Source organism: Oncorhynchus mykiss, chromosome 7 (genome assembly GCF_057628025.1).
Source record: "Oncorhynchus mykiss isolate SJ-2025 chromosome 7, ASM5762802v1, whole genome shotgun sequence".
In the NCBI taxonomy this organism is placed as follows: domain Eukaryota; kingdom Metazoa; phylum Chordata; class Actinopteri; order Salmoniformes; family Salmonidae; genus Oncorhynchus; species Oncorhynchus mykiss.
The window spans coordinates 66770896-66791945 of record NC_143028.1 but is presented as its reverse complement, the minus strand read 5'-3'; the positions used below and the strand labels follow the sequence as shown (position 1 = coordinate 66791945).

The window sequence follows — 21050 nt, the reverse complement described above, 5'->3', positions numbered from 1 at the left end:
CTGGATAAATGGATTGAATGACGGTCGTCACTAGTTACCACAGCCACAAAGTAATAATTATGGCTAAACCAGTTTCCCACTGTATTGTTTTTGTCTAAACCCCGTCTATTTCTAAAATGTATCTGATTTTAAACCTAACCTCACCGCCAACCGTATATCTGACCCTAACCTTATATTAAGACCAAAAAGCACATTTTGTTTTCATGAATTTGTATAATAGAGCAATTTTAGGTCGGCTATCTAGTGGAAAACCTCTTGAACGCGACTCTATCGAAGTCGCATCTAAATTACGTAGATTTCAGGCGTCCGAGCTGTCATTCTTTTGTGTTTATCGCTCAACTAGCTACGACGTTTTAGAAATGCATTTTTCTTCGTTCCGTTAGCTAATTGGATAAACTATATGTAGTGATTCTATAAATATGGACTGGCGGACTAGATTTAATATCGATTGACTGTGTGTACATGCAAAAATGAACAAAGGGTGGCTGGAGCTCGAGAGTGACCCGGGTAAGAAGCTAACGCTAGTTAACATTAATCAATTCGTTATCAAATCTAATCTGTAATCGAAATGTTTTATAATCTATGTTTTACTGTCACTAAACACATCAACACGTTTAATAATAGCAATTCATGTTATAGTCGTATGCCATTACCACAGCTAACGTTAATAGCTATATTGTTCCTTAGCCAGTTGCACAAGGAGGAATAATAATCTCTATGGTCGATGCCATAGTGTTAAACGCTCCATTAACGTGTGGGTTTTCTATGGTGTTTGCAGGGCTGTTCACGCTCTTGGTGGAGGATTTTGGTGAGTTGATTTGACAGGCTGGTTGTTAAAGTAACATGTACTAGATAAGTTTGAACAGCACATACTTTGAGCATCCCTTTGTGTGTTTTGCATGTGTGTTTATAATGTAGGTGTGAAGGGGGTCCAGGTAGAGGAGATATACGACCTACAAAGCAAGTGTCCAAGGTATGGAGTCATGCTAATCAGGCTACTGTCACTATCTGAAATGGCACCCTATTCTCTAGCCAAATATGTATTCTTAAGGAGCCTATCGTTATACCCTTATGTTATTTTCAGAGGTAGGCTGGCTCTGTCTGCCAAAACAGCCAAATACTCCATCACTCCATAAACGTGAATTGATACACCGTTGTGGTATGGTTATAGAAACATAAAGCCCTCTACTTTAATTTCACAAATGCAAAATACACACGTTGTGTTTTAACTGACATTATAGCCAACAGTATTTTTCAGTGACAACACGTTTCTGGCGGCCTTCTTCCATTACACACAGATGTTTCAGAGTTATCTAGATAGATAGCTAGTGGTCCCTCTTTCTTCCATTACACACAGATGTTTCAGAGTTATCTAGATAGATGGTCCCTCTTTCTTCCGTAAACACGTGCTGTAACATTGCTGCGTGGGAACACTAACCCTATAAAGGGGTATCAATGTATAGTTTTATTTTTTGAAAGTTATTTATTGCTAATATGAAAGACACTATACAGTTGAAGTCGGAAGTTTACATACACTTAGGTTGGAGTAATTAAAACAATTTTTTCAACCACTCCACAAAATTCTTGTTAACAAACTATCGTTTTTTTGCATGCCACAAGTAATTTTTCCAACAATTGTTTAGACAGATTATTTCACTTATCAAAATCACTATCACAATTCCAGTGGGTCAGAAGTTTACATACACTAAGTTGACTGTGCCTTTAAACTAGAGGTCGACAGACTAAACGGAATGGCCGATTTTAATTAGGGCCGATTTTCAAGTTTTCATAACAATCGGTAATCAGCATTTTTGGACACCGATTATGGCCGATTACATTGCACTCCACGAGGAGACTGCATGGCAGGCTGACTACCTGTTATGCGAGTGCAGCAAGGAGCCAAGTTAAGGTGCTAGCTAGCATTAAACTTATCTTATAAAAAACAATCAATCTTAACATAATCACTAGTTAACTACACATGGTTAATGATATTACTAGTTTATCTAGCTTGTCCTGCGTTGCATATAATCGATGCCGTGCCTGTTAATTTATCATTGAATCACAGCCTACTTCACCAAATGGGTGATTTAACAAGTGCATTCGTGGAAAAAAAGCACTGTCGTTGCACCAATGTGTACCTATCCATAAACATCAATGCCTTTCTTAAAATCAATACACAAGTATATATTTTTAAACCTGCATATTTAGTTAATATTGCCTTGTAACACAAATTTCTTTTTACTAGGGAAATTGTGTCACTTCTCTTGCATTCTGTGCAAGCAGAGTCAGGTTATATGCAGCAGTTTCGGCCACCTGGCTCATTGTGAACTGTGTGAAGACCATTTCTATCTAACAAAACTGTAATTAATTTGCCAGAATTGTACATAATTATGACATACATTGCACAACCTTCAATGTTAACAGCAATATTTAGACTTAGGGATGCCATCCGTTAGATAAAATATGGAACGGTTCCGTATTTCACAGAAAAAAATAAACGTTTTGTTTTCGAAATGATAGTTTCCGGATTTGACCATATTCATTTCTTTTTTTTTTATTTCACCTTTATTTAACCTGGTAGGCTAGTTGAGAACAAGTTCTCATTAATGACCTAAAGGCTCGTATTTCTGTGTTATTATGATTAAGTCTGATTTGAAAGAGCAGTCTGACTGAGCGGTGGTAGGCAGCAGCAGGCTCGTAAGCATTCATTCAAACACCACACAAATGCAGGAGCATTTGCCAGCAGCTCTTCGCTCTGCTTCCAGCATTGTGCTGTTTATGACTTTAAGTTTATGACTTCAAACCAACACCCGAGATTAGGCTGGCAATACCAAAGTACCTATTAGAACATCCAATAGTCAAAGGTATATGAAATACAAATGGTATAGAGAGAAATAGTCCTATAATAACTACAACCTAAAACTTCTTACCTGGGAATATTGAAGACCCATGTTAAAAGGAACCACCAGCTTTCATATGTTCTGAGCAAGGAACTTAAACGTTAGCTTTTTTACATGGCACATATTGCACTTTTACTTTCTTCTCCAACAATTAGTTTTTGCATTATTTAAACCAAATTGAACATGCTTCTTTATTTGAGAATAAATTGATTTTATTGATGTATTATATTGTATATATTATATTAAGCTAAAATAATTAATTGTCATTATTACAAATATGTAAAAAAAAATAATTGGCCGATGAATTGGTATCCGCCTTTTTTGGTCCTTCAATAATCAGTATCGGCATTGAAAAGTCATGATCGGTCGACCTCTACTTTAAACAGCTTGGAAAATTCCAGAAAATTTTGTCATGGCTTTAGATGCTTCTGATAGGCTTATTGACATAATTTGAGTCAGTTGGAGGTGTACCTGTGGATGTATTTCAAGGTCTACCTTACCTTCAAACTCAGTGCCTCTTTGCTTGACATCATGGGAAAATCAAAAGAAATCAGCCAAGAACTCAGAAAAAAAATTGTAGACCTCCACAAGTCTGGTTCATCATTGGGAGCAATTTCCAAATGGCTGAAGGTACCACGTTCATCTGTACAAACAATAGTACGCAAGTATAAACACCATGGGACCACGCTGCCGTCATACCGCTCAGGAAGGAGACGCGTTCTGTCTCCCAGAGATGAACGTACTTTGGTGCAAAGAGTGCAAATCAATCCCAGAACAACAGCAAATTACCTTGTGAAGATGCTGGAGGAAACGGGTACAAAAGTATCTATATCCACAGAAAAACGAGTCCTATATAGACATAACCTGAAAAGCCGCTCAGCAAGGAAGAAGTCAATGCTCCAAAACCGCCATAAAAAATCCAGACTATGGTTTGCAACTGCACACAGGTACAAAGATTGTACTTTTTGGAGAAATGTCCTCTGGTCTGATGAAACAAAAATAGAACTGTTTGGCCATAATGACCATCGTTATGTTTGGAGGAAAACGGGGGAGGCTTGCAAGCCAAAGAACACCATCCCAACCGTGAAGCACGGAGGTGGCAGCATCATGTTGTGGGGGTGCTTTGCTGCAGGAGGGACTGGTGCACTTCACAAAATAGATGGCTTCATGAGGTAGGAAAATTATGTGGATCTATTTAAGCAACATCTCAAGACATCAGTCAAGAAGTTAAAGCTTGGTCGCAAATGGGTCTTCCAAATGGATAATGACCCCAAGTATACTTCCAAAGTGGTGACAAAATGACTTAAGGACAACAAAGTCAAGGTATTGGAGTGGCCATCACAAAGCCCTGACCTCAATGCTATAGAAAATTTGTGGGCAGAACTGAAAAAGTGTGTGAGCAAGGAGGCCTACAAGCCTGACTCAGTTACACCAGCTCTGTCAGGAGGAATGGGCCAAAATTCACCCAACTTATTGTGGGAAGCTTGTGGAAAGCTACCTGACACGTTTGACCCAAGTTAAAACAATTTAAAGTTAATGCTACCAAATACTAATTGAGTGAATGTAAACTTCTGACCCACTGGGAATGTGATGAAAGAAATAAAAGCTGAAATAAATCATTCTCTACTATTATTCTGACATTTCACATTCTTAAAATAAAGTGGTGATCCTAAGACGGGGCATTTTTACTAGGATTAAATGTCAGGAATTGTGAAACTGAGTTTAAATGTAATTGGCTAAGGTGTATGTAAACTTCCGACTTCAACTGTAAATACTAAAATATATGTGGACACCCCAGCAAATGAGTGGATTCGGTTATTTCAGGTGTATAAAATCATGCACACAGCCATGCAATTGCCATAGACAAACATTGGCAGTATAAATGTCCTAACTGAAGAACTCCGTGACTTTCAATGTGGCAACCTCGTAGGATGCCACCTTTCCAACAAGTCAGGTCATCAAATTTCTGCCTTGCTAGAGCTGCCCCGGTCAAACTAAGTGCCCTTATTGTGAAGTGGAAACGTCTAGGAGCCGCGAAGTCGTAGGCCACACAAGATCACAAAATGGGACCACTGAGTTCTGTAGCGCGTAATAAATATCTGCCCTCTGTTGCAACACTCACTGCCAATTTACAAACTGCCTCTGGAAGCAGAGGCAGCACAATAACTGTTTGTCAGTAGCTTCATGAAATGGAAGCAGCCACACACAAGCCTAAGATCACCATGGGCAATGCCAAGCCTCGGCTGGAGTGGTTTTAAGCTCGCCACCATTGGACTGTGGAGCAGTGGAAACGTGTTCTCTGGAGTGATGGATCATGCCTCACCATTTGGCAGTCCATCGAACAAATTTGGTTTTGGCAGATGCCAGGAAAACGCTACCTGCCCCAATGCATAGTGCCAGCTGTAAAATCTGGTGGAGGAGGAGTAATGGTCTGAGGCTGTTTTTCATGGTTTGGGCAAGGCCCCTTAGTTCCAGTGAAGGGAAACCTTAATGCCTCAGCATGCAATGGCATTCTAGATGATTCTATGCTTCCAATTTTGTGGCAACAGTTTGGGGAAGGCCCTTTCCCTTTTTCAGAATGACAATTCCCCCTACATATAGCGTGGCCCATACAGAAATGGTTTGTCAATCGGTGTGGAAGAACTTGATTGGCCTGCACAGAGCCCTGACCTCAACTCCATCGAACATCTTTGGGATGAATTGTTCAGACTGCATCTTAACAAAACTCACTTGTACAGAACATGCGTTTGTACAATGACTTATGCTGTGTTTAGATGTGGAACGCAAAAACCATCATACAAGTCAGCATAGCGGGGCAAGAAAGACGGTGACTGCATAAGCAACCCGGCACAGATAGAGCAGTGAGACAGATATTTCACCAGATGTATAGATGTGAAGCATCCTCTTGGCGTTTCCACTCACTACCAAATATGGTAGTGAGAGGAAGCGAAGTGTCCCGCAGTTGGAGAAGCTGGAACGAGATGGCTTTTGGCCGACATCCTGCAAATTTTCTCATCAATGGAACATTTGCTCTCCATACAGTTTTCTCTTCCCAAAAACTAGAATGTTATGAACAGAGAGGACAACATTTTGTAGACTTTTCTTAGTATTTTGTAGACTCTTTGCTAAAGTGCCCTATTTTTATTTATTTTTTGTTTCGGAGTGCAAAGGTGAATTGAGTTATTGCGCACATGCACTTCAAAGTAGGCGTTCCCTAACGCCAGTTCGTACTTGGCTCTGACCAGCTCTTTGCTTTTTCTGCCTAGTATGACTAATTTGTTCCCATTTGAAACAATGGGCTGTGGTCTATCTTGGTTTAGTTATAAAAATCAATATGTTGCTATGGTGATTTCAGTAAACAAACATCCGGTAGAAAACAAGGCTATGGCAGATATTTAAACTCCAGCATTCACTGCCAGCCTCGACAGCATTTACCGTCATGCTGTCATTAAAAACAGACATCTGGTTTGCTGTCTACCGTGTACCATGTACAGTGCCTTGCAAAAGTATTTGGCCCCCTTGAACTTTGCGACCGTTTGCCACATTTCAGGCTTCAAACATAAAGATATAAAACTGTATTTTTTTGTGAAGAATCAACAACAAGTGGGACACAATCATGAAGTGGATAGACATTTATTGGATATTTCAAACTTTTTTAACAAATCAAAAACTGAAAAATTGGGTGTGCAAAATTATTCAGCCCCTTTTACTTTCAGTGCAGCAAACTCTCTCCAGAAGTTCAGTGAGGATCTCTGAATGATCCAATATTGACCTAAATGACTAATGATGATAAATACAATCCACCTGTGTGTAATCAAGTCTCCGCATAAATGCACCTGCACTGTGATAGTCTCAGAGGTCCGTTAAAAGCGCAGAGAGCATCATGAAGAACAAGGAACACACCAGGCAGGTCCGAGATACTGTTGTGAAGAAGTTTAAAGCCGGATTTGGATACAAAAAGATTTCCCAAGCTTTAAACATCCCAAGGAGCACTGTGCAAGCGATAATATTGAAATGGAAGGAGTATCAGACCACTGCAAATCTACCAAGACCTGGCCGTCCCTCTAAACTTTCAGCTCATACAAGGAGAAGACTGATCAGAGATGCAGCCAAGAGGCCCATGATCACTCTGGATGAACTGCAGAGATCTACAGCTGAGGTGGGAGACTCTGTCCATAGGACAACAATCAGTCGTATATTGCACAAATCTGGCCTTTATGGAAGAGTGGCAAGAAGAAAGCCATTTCTTAAAGATATCCATAAAAAGTGTCGTTTAAAGTTTGCCACAAGCCACCTGGGAGACACACCAAACATGTGGAAGAAGGTGCTCTGGTCAGATGAAACCAAAATTGAACTTTTTGGCAACAATGCAAAACGTTATGTTTGGCGTAAAAGCAACACAGCTCATCACCCTGAACACACCATCCCCACTGTCAAACATGGTGGTGGCAGCATCATGGTTTGGGCCTGCTTTTCTTCAGCAGGGACAGGGAAGATGGTTAAAATTGATGGGAAGATGGAGGGAGCCAAATACAGGACCATTCTGGAAGAAAACCTGATGGAGTCTGCAAAAGACCTGATACTGGGACGGAGATTTGTCTTCCAACAAGACAATGATCCAAAACATAAAGCAAAATCTACAATGGAATGGTTCAAAAATAAACATATCCAGGTGTTAGAATGGCCAAGTCAAAGTCCAGACCTGAATCCAATCGAGAATCTATGGAAAGAACTGAAAACTGCTGTTCACAAATGCTCTCCATCCAACCTCACTGAGCTCGAGCTGTTTTGCAAGGAGGAATGGGAAAAAATTTCAGTCTCTCGATGTGCAAAACTGATAGAGACATACCCCAAGCGACTTACAGCTGTAATCGCAGCAAAAGGTGGCGCTACAAAGTATTAACTTAAGGGGGCTGAATAATTTTGCACGCCCAATTTTTCAGTTTTTGATTTGTTACAAAAGTTTGAAATATCCAATAAATGTCGTTCCACTTCATGATTGTGTCCCACTTGTTGTTGATTCTTCACAAAAAAATACAGTTTTATATCTTTATGTTTGAAGCCTGAAATGTGGCAAAAGGTCGCAAAGTTCAAGGGGGCCAAATACTTTTGCAAGGCACTGTAAATGTAGCATTATTGGTATGTGTAATGGAACTTACTCAAGATCAAGAGCTACCTATTCCCTACATAGTGCACTACTTTTGACCAGAGCCCTATTTCACACTGACAACCTCTTTGAAAGCCTTACTAATGTAAATTAACCCCATTGTGTATGAGAGACCCAAATCTGTGGACCGCTGTCTGTTGACTATCTCCTATCACCCCCCCCCCCCCCCCCCCCCCCCCAGCCCTGTGTATGGCTTCATCTTCCTGTTCAAGTGGATCGAGGAGCGAAGGTCTAGGAGGAAAGTCTCCACTTTGGTGGATGAGACCTCTGTCATTGATGATGACATTGTTAATGACATGTTCTTTGCCCACCAGGTGAGTCTGTTTAAGCCTTGACTACACTGTACGGTTCAGGGCAGTCAGTTTGCCTAAATACATATTTGAATGCATGGAGGCTACAGTGCTTTCGGAAACTTATCAGACCCCCTGACTTTTTCCACGTTTTGGTAGGTTACAGCCTTATTCTAAAATATATAAAACAAAATGTTTTCCTCATTAATCTACACACAATAACCCATAATGACAAAGCAAAAACAGGATTTTAGAAATTTTGGCAAATTTATTTAAAAAAAAACATTTACATAAGTAGTGCTTTGTTGAAGCACCTTTGGCAGTGATTACAGCCTCCAGTCTTCTTGGGTATGACGCTACAAGCTTGGCGCACCTGTATTTGGGGAGTTTCTCCCATTCTTCTCTGCAGATCCTCTCAAGCTCTGTCAGGTTGGATGGGTAGTGTTGCTACACAGCTATTTTCAGGTCTCTCCAGAGATGTTCGATCGGGTTCAAGTCCTGGCTCTGGCTGGGCCACTCAAGGACATTCAGAGACTTGTCCCAACGCCAGGTTTTCTACAAGATCTCTCTGTACTTTTCTCCGTTCATCTTTGCCTCAATCCTGACTAGTCTCCCTGCCCCTGCTGCTGGAAAACATCCCCACAGCATGATACTGCCACCACCATACTTCACCGTAGGGATGGTGCCAGGTTTCCTCCAGAAGTGACGTTCAATCTTGGTTTCATCAGACCAGAGAATCTTGTTTCTCATGGTCTGAGAGTCTTTAGGTGCCTGTTGGCAAACTCCAAGCGAGTTAGGTGCCTTTTACTGAGGCATGGCTTCCATCTGGCCACTCTACCATAAAGGCCTGATTGGTGGAGTTCTGCATAGATGGTTGTCCTTCTGGAAGGTTCTCCCATCTCCACAGAGGAACTCTGGAGCTCTTTCAGTGACCATCCCATTCTTGGTCACCTCCCTGACTAAGGCCCTTCTCCCCAAATTGCTCAGTTTGGCCAGACTGCTAGCTCTAGGAAGAATGATGGAGGACATTGTGTTCTTGGGGACCTTCAGGGCTGCAGACTGTGCCTTGACACAGTCCTGTCTCTGCGCTTTACGGACAATTCCTTTGACCTCCATGGCTTGGTTTTTCCTTTTATATTCACTGTGATCTGTAGGATGTTTTATATAGACTGGTGTGTTCCTTTCCAAATCATGTCCAATCAATTGAATGTACCACATGTGTACTCAAATCAAGTTGTATATCTAAAGGATGATCAGTGGAAACAATATGCACCTGAGCTCAATTTTGAGTCTCATAGCAAAGGCTCTGAAATGTTTTTTGAAATGTTGCATAAATTAGTAAAAATGTTTTCGCTTTGGATTTATGGGGTATTGTGTGTAGATTGCTGAGGATTATAAAAAATAAAACCTTTTTTTCGAGTAAGGCTGTAACAAAATGTGCACTTGTCAAGGGGTATGAATACTTTCCGAAGACACTGTATACTGTTGTCAGAAAGTGGTGCATTCCGTCATTTCCTACTGTGCCGACGGTGTCCTAGGAAGCATTGTTTTTCTTTTTATGCCATTGAGTTCCTTTCAGTTATTATTTTTGTGTCCAGCTGATCCCAAACTCCTGCGCCACCCATGCACTTCTGAGTGTGCTCCTGAACTGTAGTGGGGTTGAGTTGGGCACTACCCTCAGTCGCATGAAGACTTTCACTAAAGGCTTCGGCCCAGAGGTGAGGTGTACACACACCACACACCTCTCTCCAATTTTTACTGTGGTGTCGTGATTAATCAATTTTACATGATGGTATTTTATGTTCTTTCAGAGTAAAGGCTACGCCATTGGAAATGCCCCAGAGCTGGCTAAAGCACACAACAGCCATGCCAGGTAGGAGACACTGTTGCACCTGTCCCTCCCTATTGTGTATGCCCCTTCATTCTGGGTCTAGCACTAGGTTTTATTCTCTAGGCACGTAAGAAAAGACTGAAACAGGAAATGACCTACCTGAACTTGTCCAATAAGAAACGATTGTTTTCATTTTTCGTTGCAAAATGTTTTGCTATGTTGTGCACTAACGAATACAACCCTGCTGTATACAAATGTGGCACTGCCACCATGATTGACTGGTATTGCATTTATTTTTCTATTTAACTAGGTCAGTCAGTTAAGAACAAATTCGTATTTACAATGACGGCCGACCAAAAGGCAGAAGGCCTCCTACGGGGGCTGGGATTAAAATAATAATAATAAAAAAATCTAGGACAAAACACACCACGACATAGACCTAAGACAACAACATAGCATGGCAGCAACACATGACAACATGTTAGTAACACAAAATGGCAGCAACACAAGGCACAAACATTATTGGGCACAGACAACAGCACAAAGGGCAAGAAGGTAGAGACAACAATACATCAAGCAAAGCAGCCACAACTGTCAGTAAAAATGTCCATGATTGAGTCTTTGAATGAATAGATTGAGATAAAACTGTCCAGTTTGAGTGTTTGTTGCAGCTCGTTCCAGTCGCTAGCTGCAGCGAACTGAAAAGATGAGCGACCCAGGGATGTGTGTGCTTTGTGGACCTTTAACAGAATGTGACTGGCAGAACGGGTGTTGGATGTGGAGGATGAGGGCTGCAGTAGATATCTCAGATGGGGGGAGTGAGGCCCAAGAGGGTTTTATAAGTAAGCATCAACCAGTGGGTCTTGCGACGGGTATATAGAGATGACCAGTTTACAGAGGAGTATAGAGTGCAGTGATGTGTCCTATAAGGAGCATTGGTGGCAAATCTGATGGCTGAATGGTAAAGAACATCTAGCCGCTCGAGAGCACCCTTACCTGCTGATCTATAAATGATGTCTCCGTAATCTAGCATGGGTAGGATGGTCATCTGAATCAGGGTTAGTTTGGCAGATGATCGAGGGAACCAGGTCTAGATTTAACTTTACCCTGCAGCTTTGATATGTGCCGAGAGAAGGACAGTGTACGGTCTAGCCATACTCCCAAGTACTTGTATGAAGTGACTACCTCAAGCTCAAAACCCTCAAAGGTAGTAATCACACCTGTGGGGAGAGGAGCAATCTTCTTACCAAACCACATGACCTTTGTTTTGGAGGTGTACAGAACAAGGTTGCGGGCAGTGAATGGAAAGGGCTACCAGTGATGTTCAGCTCTGTCCAATTCTCACACCTCTTCCTTCTCTTTCCATGGAGACCGGAGCCCAGGCACCTGCCGGAGAAGCAGAACGGGATTAGCGCCGTGCGGACCATGGAAGCATTCCACTTTGTCAGCTACGTGCCCATCAAAGACCGACTGTTTGAGCTAGACGGCCTCAAGGCGTACCCCATTGACCATGGTAAGAACTGCAATCTGTGATGGACTTAGAGAAGCAGCATTGTACCACTAACTCACGTTGAGACAGCCTGGCGCCTTCAAAGCACCTTGACTTCTCTAATCTACAGCGTGGCTTTATAATATAACAATATAACGCCTGAGGACTACTGTTAGACTACAATGGCTGTTTCCCAAATGCTACCCTATTCCAGGTATAGTGCACTACTCTTGGCCAGTTCTGCTAGGGCTTGGGTCAAAATGTGTGCACTATATAGGGAATAGGGTGCCATTTGGGACACACACTAGGTGTACACTCCAGTGACCTCATGGGCTCTATAAAGCAGTTTTTAGAGGGGGGTCAATTGTAAACATTTACATTTTCTCTCGCTCTCTCAGGGCCATGGGGAGAGGAGGAGGAGTGGACGGATAAGGCACGGCGGGTCATTATGGAGAGGATTGGCTTGGCCACGGCTGGGTGAGTCAGGGGCCAATCTCCTGCCTCAGTAACACTGAATGAGATGTTCAGACTCTAACTCTCTCTCACACACTTTTCTCGCCCCTCCCAGAGAGCCCTACCATGATATCCGCTTCAACCTGATGGCAGTGGTTCCGGACCGCAGGGTGAAGTATGAGTCAAAACTGGAGATCCTGAAGAGGAACAGACAGATGGTACTGGAGGGTCTACAGCAGGTCAGGAGACACAGGGGTGTGTGCGTGTGTGAGCGCACGGTGGCAGGGAGTCTAGCGGTTAAGAGTGTTGGTCCAGTAACCGAAAGGTTGCTGGTTTATATCCCTGAGCCGACTAGGTAAAACAAATCTGTCAATGTGCCCTTGAGTAAGGCACTTAACCTTCATTGCTCTGGATAAGAGTGCCTGTAAAATTATTAAAGTGTGTGTGAATCATAACTATCAAACGGTTCTGGAGTGGCTACAGTAGATCTGGACACAGACAATGGAGCCCACTGATACCGCCCAGTGAGACTGCGTGTCTGTATATCTGTTTATATGTGTCTGTGGGTGCATTAGCTTGCCTGGTTCCCTTGGTTAGCTAAAATGAATGCACCCATAGACGCATACACACAGATATACAGACATGCACAATGTCTGTCTGATTGACTTGATATGAGTGTGACCTGTTCCCCAGCTGATCCGGGTCACCCAGCCAGAGCTTGTACAGGACAGGAAGAAGCCAGACTCCTCCCCCTCAGACGACACACCCCCTACTATCAAAAAAGAAGAGGCGGACCCTCAACCTGTTACATCACAGGGGGCTGAGCAGACTCCTCCCACAAGTATTAAATTCAGCTCTGAACCTCCCCAATGTTGATTCTCTTTATAGACATGAGAATGTGAGTCTTATTAGTCACCCTATTGACTTTATTGTCCACTACCTTTGCCCAGGGCCCTGTCAAAAGTAATGCACTATATATGGAATAGGGTGTCATTTGGGATGCTGCCTGTTGCAGGGTATGATGTGCTTCAACTGGTACATTGACATTCATGGACTCTGACCATGTGTTCCCCTGTTGTGCAGACACAGCAGCCCAGTCCCAATTGGTCGCGAGCTCCTCAGGCAAGGGGAAAGCCATGGGGAAGCCAGCTGCCCCATTGGGGGGAGCGGGGACCTCCCAGCCTGTCACCAGCCCCACCGTCCCTCGCCTACCAGCCTTCTTGGACAACCACAACTACGCCAAGTCCCCCATGCAGGTCGGGGGGACGGGTTTTGATGTGACACAACTCAACATTTCCATACAAATCTCTAATGCATGATGATTTTTACAACAGTCTTGACTTACATACTCCTATCTCAAGTTAGGATTTGACTCGAAGCCAATACTGTATGTTTGCCTTGGCAAGGTCGCTGATTGTTCTCTGACAGGAGGATGAGGACCTTGCGACAGGGGTGGGTCGTCCCCGGGTGCCCGGTGCGCCCCAGCCCCCCTACTCTGATGACGATGACTATGAGGATGAAGAGGAGGAAGAGCTTGGCACACCAACCAGGTCAGCTCCTTCACATCACATGGGCCCGTATTCACAAAGCGTCTCAGTGTAGGAGTGCTGATCTAGGATCAAAATGTTCTCTTCCAAGCAATTGGAGTGCTTGAAATGTATTGGTTATGTTTGTGTATTTGTCCGTGTATTTGTGTGCGTAGGTTCAGGCGTAAAGGGGTGCTGCGTTCCCGTACAGGCCGTGTCGGGGGAGGCAGCGGCGTAGAGACCAAGCTGGCACTCGGCGTCCTGGCCGAGAAACTCAAGAAGGAAGTCCAGAGGAAGGACTCTCTGGCCACGCCCCTCTCCGTCCGTACCGAGGGCCGCACTGGGGGCATCGTGATCACAGCCGCCTCCCAACCCTCGCCCACACCCAGCAACGAGAGCACCGACACCGCCTCGGAGATCGGCAGCGCCTTCAACTCACCACTGCGCTCCCCGGCCCGCTCCCAGGCGGCCACGCGGCCCTCCAGCCCTGTGGCATCCCACCTGTCCCGGGTGTTGTTTGGGGAGGATGAGGGTCTGCTGAGGCTGGATGCCAGACAGAACCGGGCCGTCAGAGAGCTGGGGCCCTCCGTCAGCACCGCCCTGCTGCACCTACAGGAGGACGGGGTTATATACACTGTACCACCACCTGGTGAGGAAGGACGGGTGTGTGCGTGGGTGGGTGAGAGCGATTGAAATTGAGGTATTGGACCTGTGGGGAAGCGAACATGGGCACTTGATTAAGATCATCGTAAATTACATTTCAAAGAGCATCTGTTTACCTTCAGACCTAATTACATTATCCATATTAATACCTGCATTATACTAATCTAATACCAGAGTCACACCGCTCTTGAGATGCATATGGAAGACGATATCACTGAGTTGGAACCAGACCTGGGTTCAAGCACTATTTGAATTATTTTAAGACTATCTGTCCTCAATTGCATTCCAGGCAGGCTAAAACAAACACTCAAAGTATTTGAAAGATTTTAAGAGTATTTGAACCCAGGTCTGGTTTATAGCTGCTAAATAGGTCTGTTTCTTGCCTGTACAGCTGATACAGCTCTTGAAGAGAAGAAGGCAGGTGCTCCAGAGAAGGTAATAGAGCAAGGTAGCAATCCAGCAGTAGAGGGGGACGGAGTGAAGGAGGAGGGGAAGGAGGGACCATCGGTGGAGGTGAAAGAGGAAGAGATCAGAGATGCAACAGAGGTCAAACCCAGCATGGAAAAGGTCATCTCCACAGAAACTGTTGGAAGCAACAAGCCATCTGGGGAAAAATACTCTCCTAAAGTAAGTCCTTTCCCTCTTTCTTAGAAACATATCTGGCGATATAAACTCAGAAAAAAAAGAAACTCACTGTCCTCTCACTGTTAACTGCGTTTATTTCCAGCAAACTTAACATGTGTAAATATTTGTATGAACAAAACAAGATTCAACAACTGAGACATGACATAAACTGAACAAGTTCCACAGACATGTGACTAACAGAAATGGAATAATGTGTCCCTGAACAAAGGGGAGGGTCAAAATCAAAAGTAAGTGTCTGATGTGGCCACCAGCTGCATTAAGTACTGCTGTGCATCTCCTCCTCATGGACTACACCAGATTTGCCAGTTCTTGCTGTGAGATGTTACCCCACTCTTCCACCAAGGCAACTGCAAGTTCCCAGACATTTCTGGGGGGAATGGCCCTAGGCCTCACCCTCCGATCCAACAGGTCCCAGACATGCTCAATGGGATTGAGATCCGGGCTCGCTGGCCATGGCAGAACACTGACATTCCTGTCTTGCAGGAAATCACGCACAGAACGAGCAGTATGGCTGGTGGCATTGTCATGTCAGGATGAGCCTCCAGGAAGGGTACCACATGAGGGAGGAGGGTGTCTTCCCTGTAACGCACAACGTTGAGATTGCCTACAATGACAACAAGCTCAGTCCGATGATGCTGTGACACACCGCCCCAGACCATGACGGACCCTCCACCTCCAAATCAATCCTGCTCCAGAGTACAGGCCTTGGTGTAACGTGCATTCCTTCAATGATAAATGCGAATCCGACCATCACCCCTGGTGAGACCCCTTGTCAGTGAAGAGCACTTTTTGCCAGTCCTGTCTGGTCCAGCGACGGTGGGTTTGTACCCATAGGCGACGTTGTTGCCAGTGATGTCTTGTATGGACCTGCCTTACAACAGGCCTACGAGCCCTCAGTCCAGCCTCTCTCAGCCTATTGCGGACAGTCTGAGCACTGATGGAGGGATTGTGCGTTCCTGGTGTAACTCGGGCAGCTGTTGCCATCCTGTACCTGTCCAGCGCTGTATTGGGCGTCTCACAGTACGGACAGTGCAATGTATTGCTCTGGGCTCATCTGCAGTCCTCATGCCTCCTTGCAGCATGCCTAAGGCATGTTCACGCAGATGGGCAGAGACCCTGGGCATCTTTCTTTTTGTGTTTTTCAGAGTCAGTAGAAATCTCAGTAGGACAAAAATGTTGGTGTTCCAAAAAAGGTCCAGTTCCCAGGACCACAAATACCATCTAGACACCATTGCCCAGCGCGCACAAAAAAACTATACATACCTCGGCTTTAAGGCAACAGCTCGTTGTGACGCTGATATTTAGGCCGAGGTATGCATAATTTTTTTTGTACTCTAGGGCAACGGTGTCTAGATGGAAGCATATCAGTGATATCGTCTTTCTAATCCAGCAAAGGGAACATAACATTTGACATACCAAATAGGATCTGGCAAAAAATACAGTTATAGATCCGCTCACCAACCAAGAAAGGGACCAACCAAATTGAGAGACTCCATGAAGAATTATGCAAAAATCTCCCCAGCGTACAATGTAAACCTTCCATAACAAAGCCATTACCTACAGAGAGATGAACCTGGAGAAGAGTCCCCTAAGCAAGCTGGTCCTGGGGCTCTGTTCACAAACACAAACAGACCCCACAGAGCCTCAGGACAGCAACACAGTTAGATCCAACCAAATCATGAGAAACAAAAGATAATTACTTGACACATTGGAAAGAATGAACAAAAACAGAGCAAACTACAATGCTATTTAGCCCTAAACAGAGACTACAGTGGAAGAATACCTGACCACTTTGACTGACCCAAACTTAAGGAATGCTTTGACTATGTACAGACTCAGTGAGCATAGCCTTGCTATTGATAAAGGCTGCAATAGGCAGACCTGGCTCTCAAGAGAAGAAAGGCTATGTGCACACTGCCCACAAAATGAGGTGGAAACTGAGCTGCACTTCCTAACCTCCTGCCAAATGTAAGACCATATTAGAGACACATATTTCCCTAAGATTACACAGACCCACGAAGAATTTGAAAACAAACCCAATTTTGATAAAGTCCCATATCTACTGGGTGAAATACCACAAGGTTTGTGACCTGTTGCCACAAAAGGGCAACGAGTGAAGAACAAGCACCATTGTAAATACACCCATGTTTATTTATTTTCCCTTTTGTACTTGAACTATTTGCTAATAATATGACATTTGAAATGTCTTTATTCTTTTGAAACTTCTGTGAGTGTAATGTTTACTGTTCATTTTTATTGTTTTATTTAACTTTTATCTACTTCACTTGCTTTGGCAATGTTAACATATAATTGGCATGCCAATAAAGCCCTTGAATTTAACTGAATTGAGAGCGAGTGTGTCACAATTTGTTGTTTCTCACTTGTTTCCTGCAGGAGCTGCTTGCTCTGCTCAAGTGTGTGGAGGCTGACATCGCCAACTATGAAGTGTTTCTAAAGGAGGAGGTGGAGAAGAGGAAAAAATACAAGGTTATTGTAGTGGCTCTAAAGCAGAGCCATTAAAACGTTTAATCAGACCTCCAGATCTATGTGGGCGTGTTTGTTATGCATTTTGTGTGGGTTTTGTATGTTGGTGTGCCAATCTCAATGTTCACCCATGTTTTGACCAGATTGATGACCAGAGGAGGACCCATAATTATGACGAGTTCATCTGCACCTTCATATCCATGCTGGCACAAGAAGGTAAGGCCACCTCTTTCCTTTGGTATAGCAACCTAGGTGGATTTTCATGCACATTCTGTCTTTTCCTCTACCTCCCTCTCTCCTTTCACTCATATTAACTAATGGCACATCTCTATATTTCACCCCTACTGCCTGCTGTGCAGTCTGAGACCCATGCTGGTTGAGAGTAGTTAATAAATGATGCTTTTTCTTCTCTGACAAGGGTTTTCATGCAGGAAATGTTTTTATATATATCTCAGGCAATTTTATAGGAACCTCTTTTAAATCAAATCAATGGAGTTCAGTCATTGTCATTTCTCCTCTGATCAGCTTTCTGTCTGCAGGCATGTTGGCCAGTCTGGTTGAGCAGAATATCTCTGTGCGTCGTCGCCAGGGAGTGAGCATCGGACGTTTACACAAACAGAGGAAACCAGACCGCAGGAAACGCTCGCGACCCTACAAGGCCAAGCGCCAGTGACCCCAGGAAGTGCTCGCTTGGGTTCCTTCTGCACCAATCATGGCAGAGAAAAGGCAAAAACCCTTGTTGCACTCACGACACTGTCCTGGGACTTCAGGGAGAAAATTACTCATTCATGTTGTTGTATTTTAGTGTCAGTTTTTTTGTGTTTTTTTTCATCCAATGGACCATCTGTTGATTAGCTGAACCAAATGATGTAACGTTATGCTTTCCTGTAACATAAAAAAAAATGCATGTTAGACTCCCAAATGGCACCTTATTCCTATATCATGCACTACCCTATGGGACATGGTCAAAATAGTGCACCATAATAGGGAATAGGGTGACATTTGGGATGAACACCTAGTCTCCATGTTAAAAGGACCTTTGTCTGCGCCATCACACTGTGTACTGGGTCATGTTCATTAGGGCAGAAAATGTTTTGCAATAGGAAAATAAGCATTTGCAATTCCGGATAGTCATTCCATTGGGGGCCTAATGAACACACCCCAGGGGTGACTCAACTGACTGTGAGGGACACAGGAAGCTGCTTGGAAGTCTGGGAGTTAGTCTGATCATGTCACGTGATATAATCCTCATTCCTGGCAAGCAGGGCTGGTTCACCACTATTTGCTTGCTTGTATCATGCTTTGGCAGTACTGTATGTGGTTGTATCCCAGATGGCACCCGATTTCCTATCAAGTGCACTACTTTTAGGGCCCAAGGGCTCTGGTAAAAGTAGTGCACTAGGGAATGGGGTGCCATTTGGGACTTAATCTAAATCTCTTTGGAGGTCCTGTAACTGTATAGATGAGATCTACTCATTTAATGTTTTATCTGTAAATCTCTCAATTAAGATTCTGATCATTGGAGAGCATTGTCAGTGTGTTTTTGTACATACAGTATGTATCTGTCTGCTCAGCATCAGTGGTAATGGAAGTGTTTAAAAAAATGGTTATCCTAGTCACATGAATAACTACAATAAACTCAACAAAAGCACTATGGACCTCACTCATCATGTCATAGGTGGATGTCTGGGTCATCTTTGGTGAGCTGAAAAATCACTGGGACCTGGCTTTGACAGTGCATTTGTTTCTTAACTTGAATCGCTTTATACATGGTGAGACTCCACTGGCGCTGGATAGGACACGTTTCTATGAAAGAACACAGACTCTATTCCAAGAATAGCTGTCCATTGGACACCAGAGGGGAGGCTCATGACAACGTGGCGGAGAACAGTCGAGACAGTTACAACAACATCAGGGCCACAATGGAGAAGAGCCTTTGTTGCTGCGCTATGCTATGCGCCAGTCAGTGCTACAGGGTTATGGCTAGAAGCTTTTGTCAAATTAACATCAAAAGTTGAAATGTAACGCTTTTCTTAATCTAATTATCCTAACCTGCTGCATTAATTATCCCAACCTGCTAAGGTAAATTATAACCCGTTACGAAAAGTCTGACAAGCTGTCAGTCAAAACTGCGCGATGGGGCGAGTGAGTAATGCTTGTTGAGAGAATTGCCAAGCAGGCGTTTTGTGCAGTTGCTGCCGATGTCCACTAGGTGTAGCTGTGATTACAGGATGAGTGCTGCTGAACTTTTTTTAGTTTTTGTCACGGACAGTTATATATTCAAGACTTCTCCACCGTCAGCAAGGCTTCGCACCACATGGATTCCTTCCAATGCAGTGCCAGGTTGGATACTTTTAGGCACATTGTCCAATAGTATCATACACTACCATTCAAAAGTTTGGGGTCACTTAAAAATGTCCTTTTAAAAAAAACAAACATTTTGTTGTTCATTAAAATAACATAAAATTGATCCGAAATACAGTGTAGACATTGTTGTAAATAACTTTTGAAGCTGTAAATAACTTTTTATTTTAATTTAATTTAAATGGAATATCTACAAAGGCCCATTATCAGCAACCATCAATTCCTCTGTCCAGTGTCTGTTATTTTGCCCATCTTCATATTTTATTTTTATTGGCCAGTCTGAGATATGGCTTTTTCTTTGCAACGCTGCCTAGAAGGCCACCATCCCGGAGTCGCCTCTTCATTGTTGACGTTGAGACTGGTGTTTTGCGGGTACTATTTAATGAAGCTGCTAGTCAGTTGAGTACTTGTGAGGCATCTGTTTCTCAAACTAGATACTCTAATGTACTTGTCCTCTTGCTCAGTTGTGCACTGGGGCCTCCCATTCCTCTTTCTATTCAGGTTAGAGTCAGTTTGTGCTGTTTTGTGAAGGGAGTAGAACACAGCGTTGTACGAGATCTTCAGTTTCTGAACAATTTCTCGCGTGGAATAGCCTTCATTTCTCAGAACAAGAATAGACTGATGAGTTTCAGAAGAAAGTTATTTGTTTCTGGCCATTTTAAGCTTGTAATCGAACTCACTTGCTGATACCGCAGATACCCAACTAGTCTAAAAAAGGACAGTTGTATTGCTTCTTTAATCAGGACAACAGTTTTCAGCTGTGCTAACATAATTGCGAAAGGGTTTTCTAATGATCTATTAGCATTTTAAAATGATAAACTTGGAATAGCTAACACAATGTGCCATTAGAACACAGGAGTGATGGTTGCTGATAATGGGCCTCTGTACGCCTATGTAGATATTCCAGCACACTCACTCAGGGCCAACAGTGCAGTGACATGACCACATTGGTACAGGCATTTAAAAAGGATGTTATCTTTCTCTTTTAGGCAGTGTATATTTAACTGGCAGAAAATGAATGGAGGTGGACGACAGTATGCTAACCCAATGCTAACTTTCATGCCTTTCCTTAACCCTAACCTTATTCTCATTGACATTATACCTAATTTTAACCTAAACCTTGTTCCTAAGCCTAACCTTAACCAAGTAATTTCGTCCCATATGCCTCAATTAAAAATGTTGTTCTGCCGGTTCAATACACCTTTCTTTAAATACACAACACAACAACAGAATCTAAT

At 43.3% G+C, this 21050-nt stretch overlaps 1 protein-coding gene across 7 annotated transcripts; it reads left to right on the top strand.

Moving 5' to 3' along the window:
- Positions 1–41: 41 nt before the first annotated feature.
- Positions 42–19099, top strand: LOC110528439 (ubiquitin carboxyl-terminal hydrolase BAP1). Of its 7 annotated transcripts, none has more exons than XR_002474252.3 (17): positions 42–507; positions 779–808; positions 919–973; positions 8249–8381; positions 9956–10075; positions 10169–10230; positions 11559–11701; positions 12076–12154; positions 12246–12369; positions 12824–12971; positions 13214–13386; positions 13559–13680; positions 13833–14331; positions 14711–14946; positions 17359–17451; positions 17592–17664; positions 17988–19099. XR_002474252.3 is itself a non-coding variant. In XM_021610506.3 (17 exons), the coding sequence occupies exons 1-17, from the start codon at positions 471–473 to the stop codon at positions 18119–18121; spliced, it is 2235 nt and encodes a 744-aa protein (XP_021466181.3). In that variant the 5' UTR covers positions 42–470; the 3' UTR covers positions 18122–19099. The 7 variants fall into 7 exon arrangements, 5 of the variants coding, with proteins under 5 accessions (XP_021466181.3, XP_021466182.3, XP_090097928.1 ...); XR_016497411.1 differs by having other exon boundaries at positions 13537–13680; positions 13833–14305; XM_021610506.3 differs by having other exon boundaries at positions 13833–14305.
- Positions 19100–21050: the final 1951 nt, after the last annotated feature.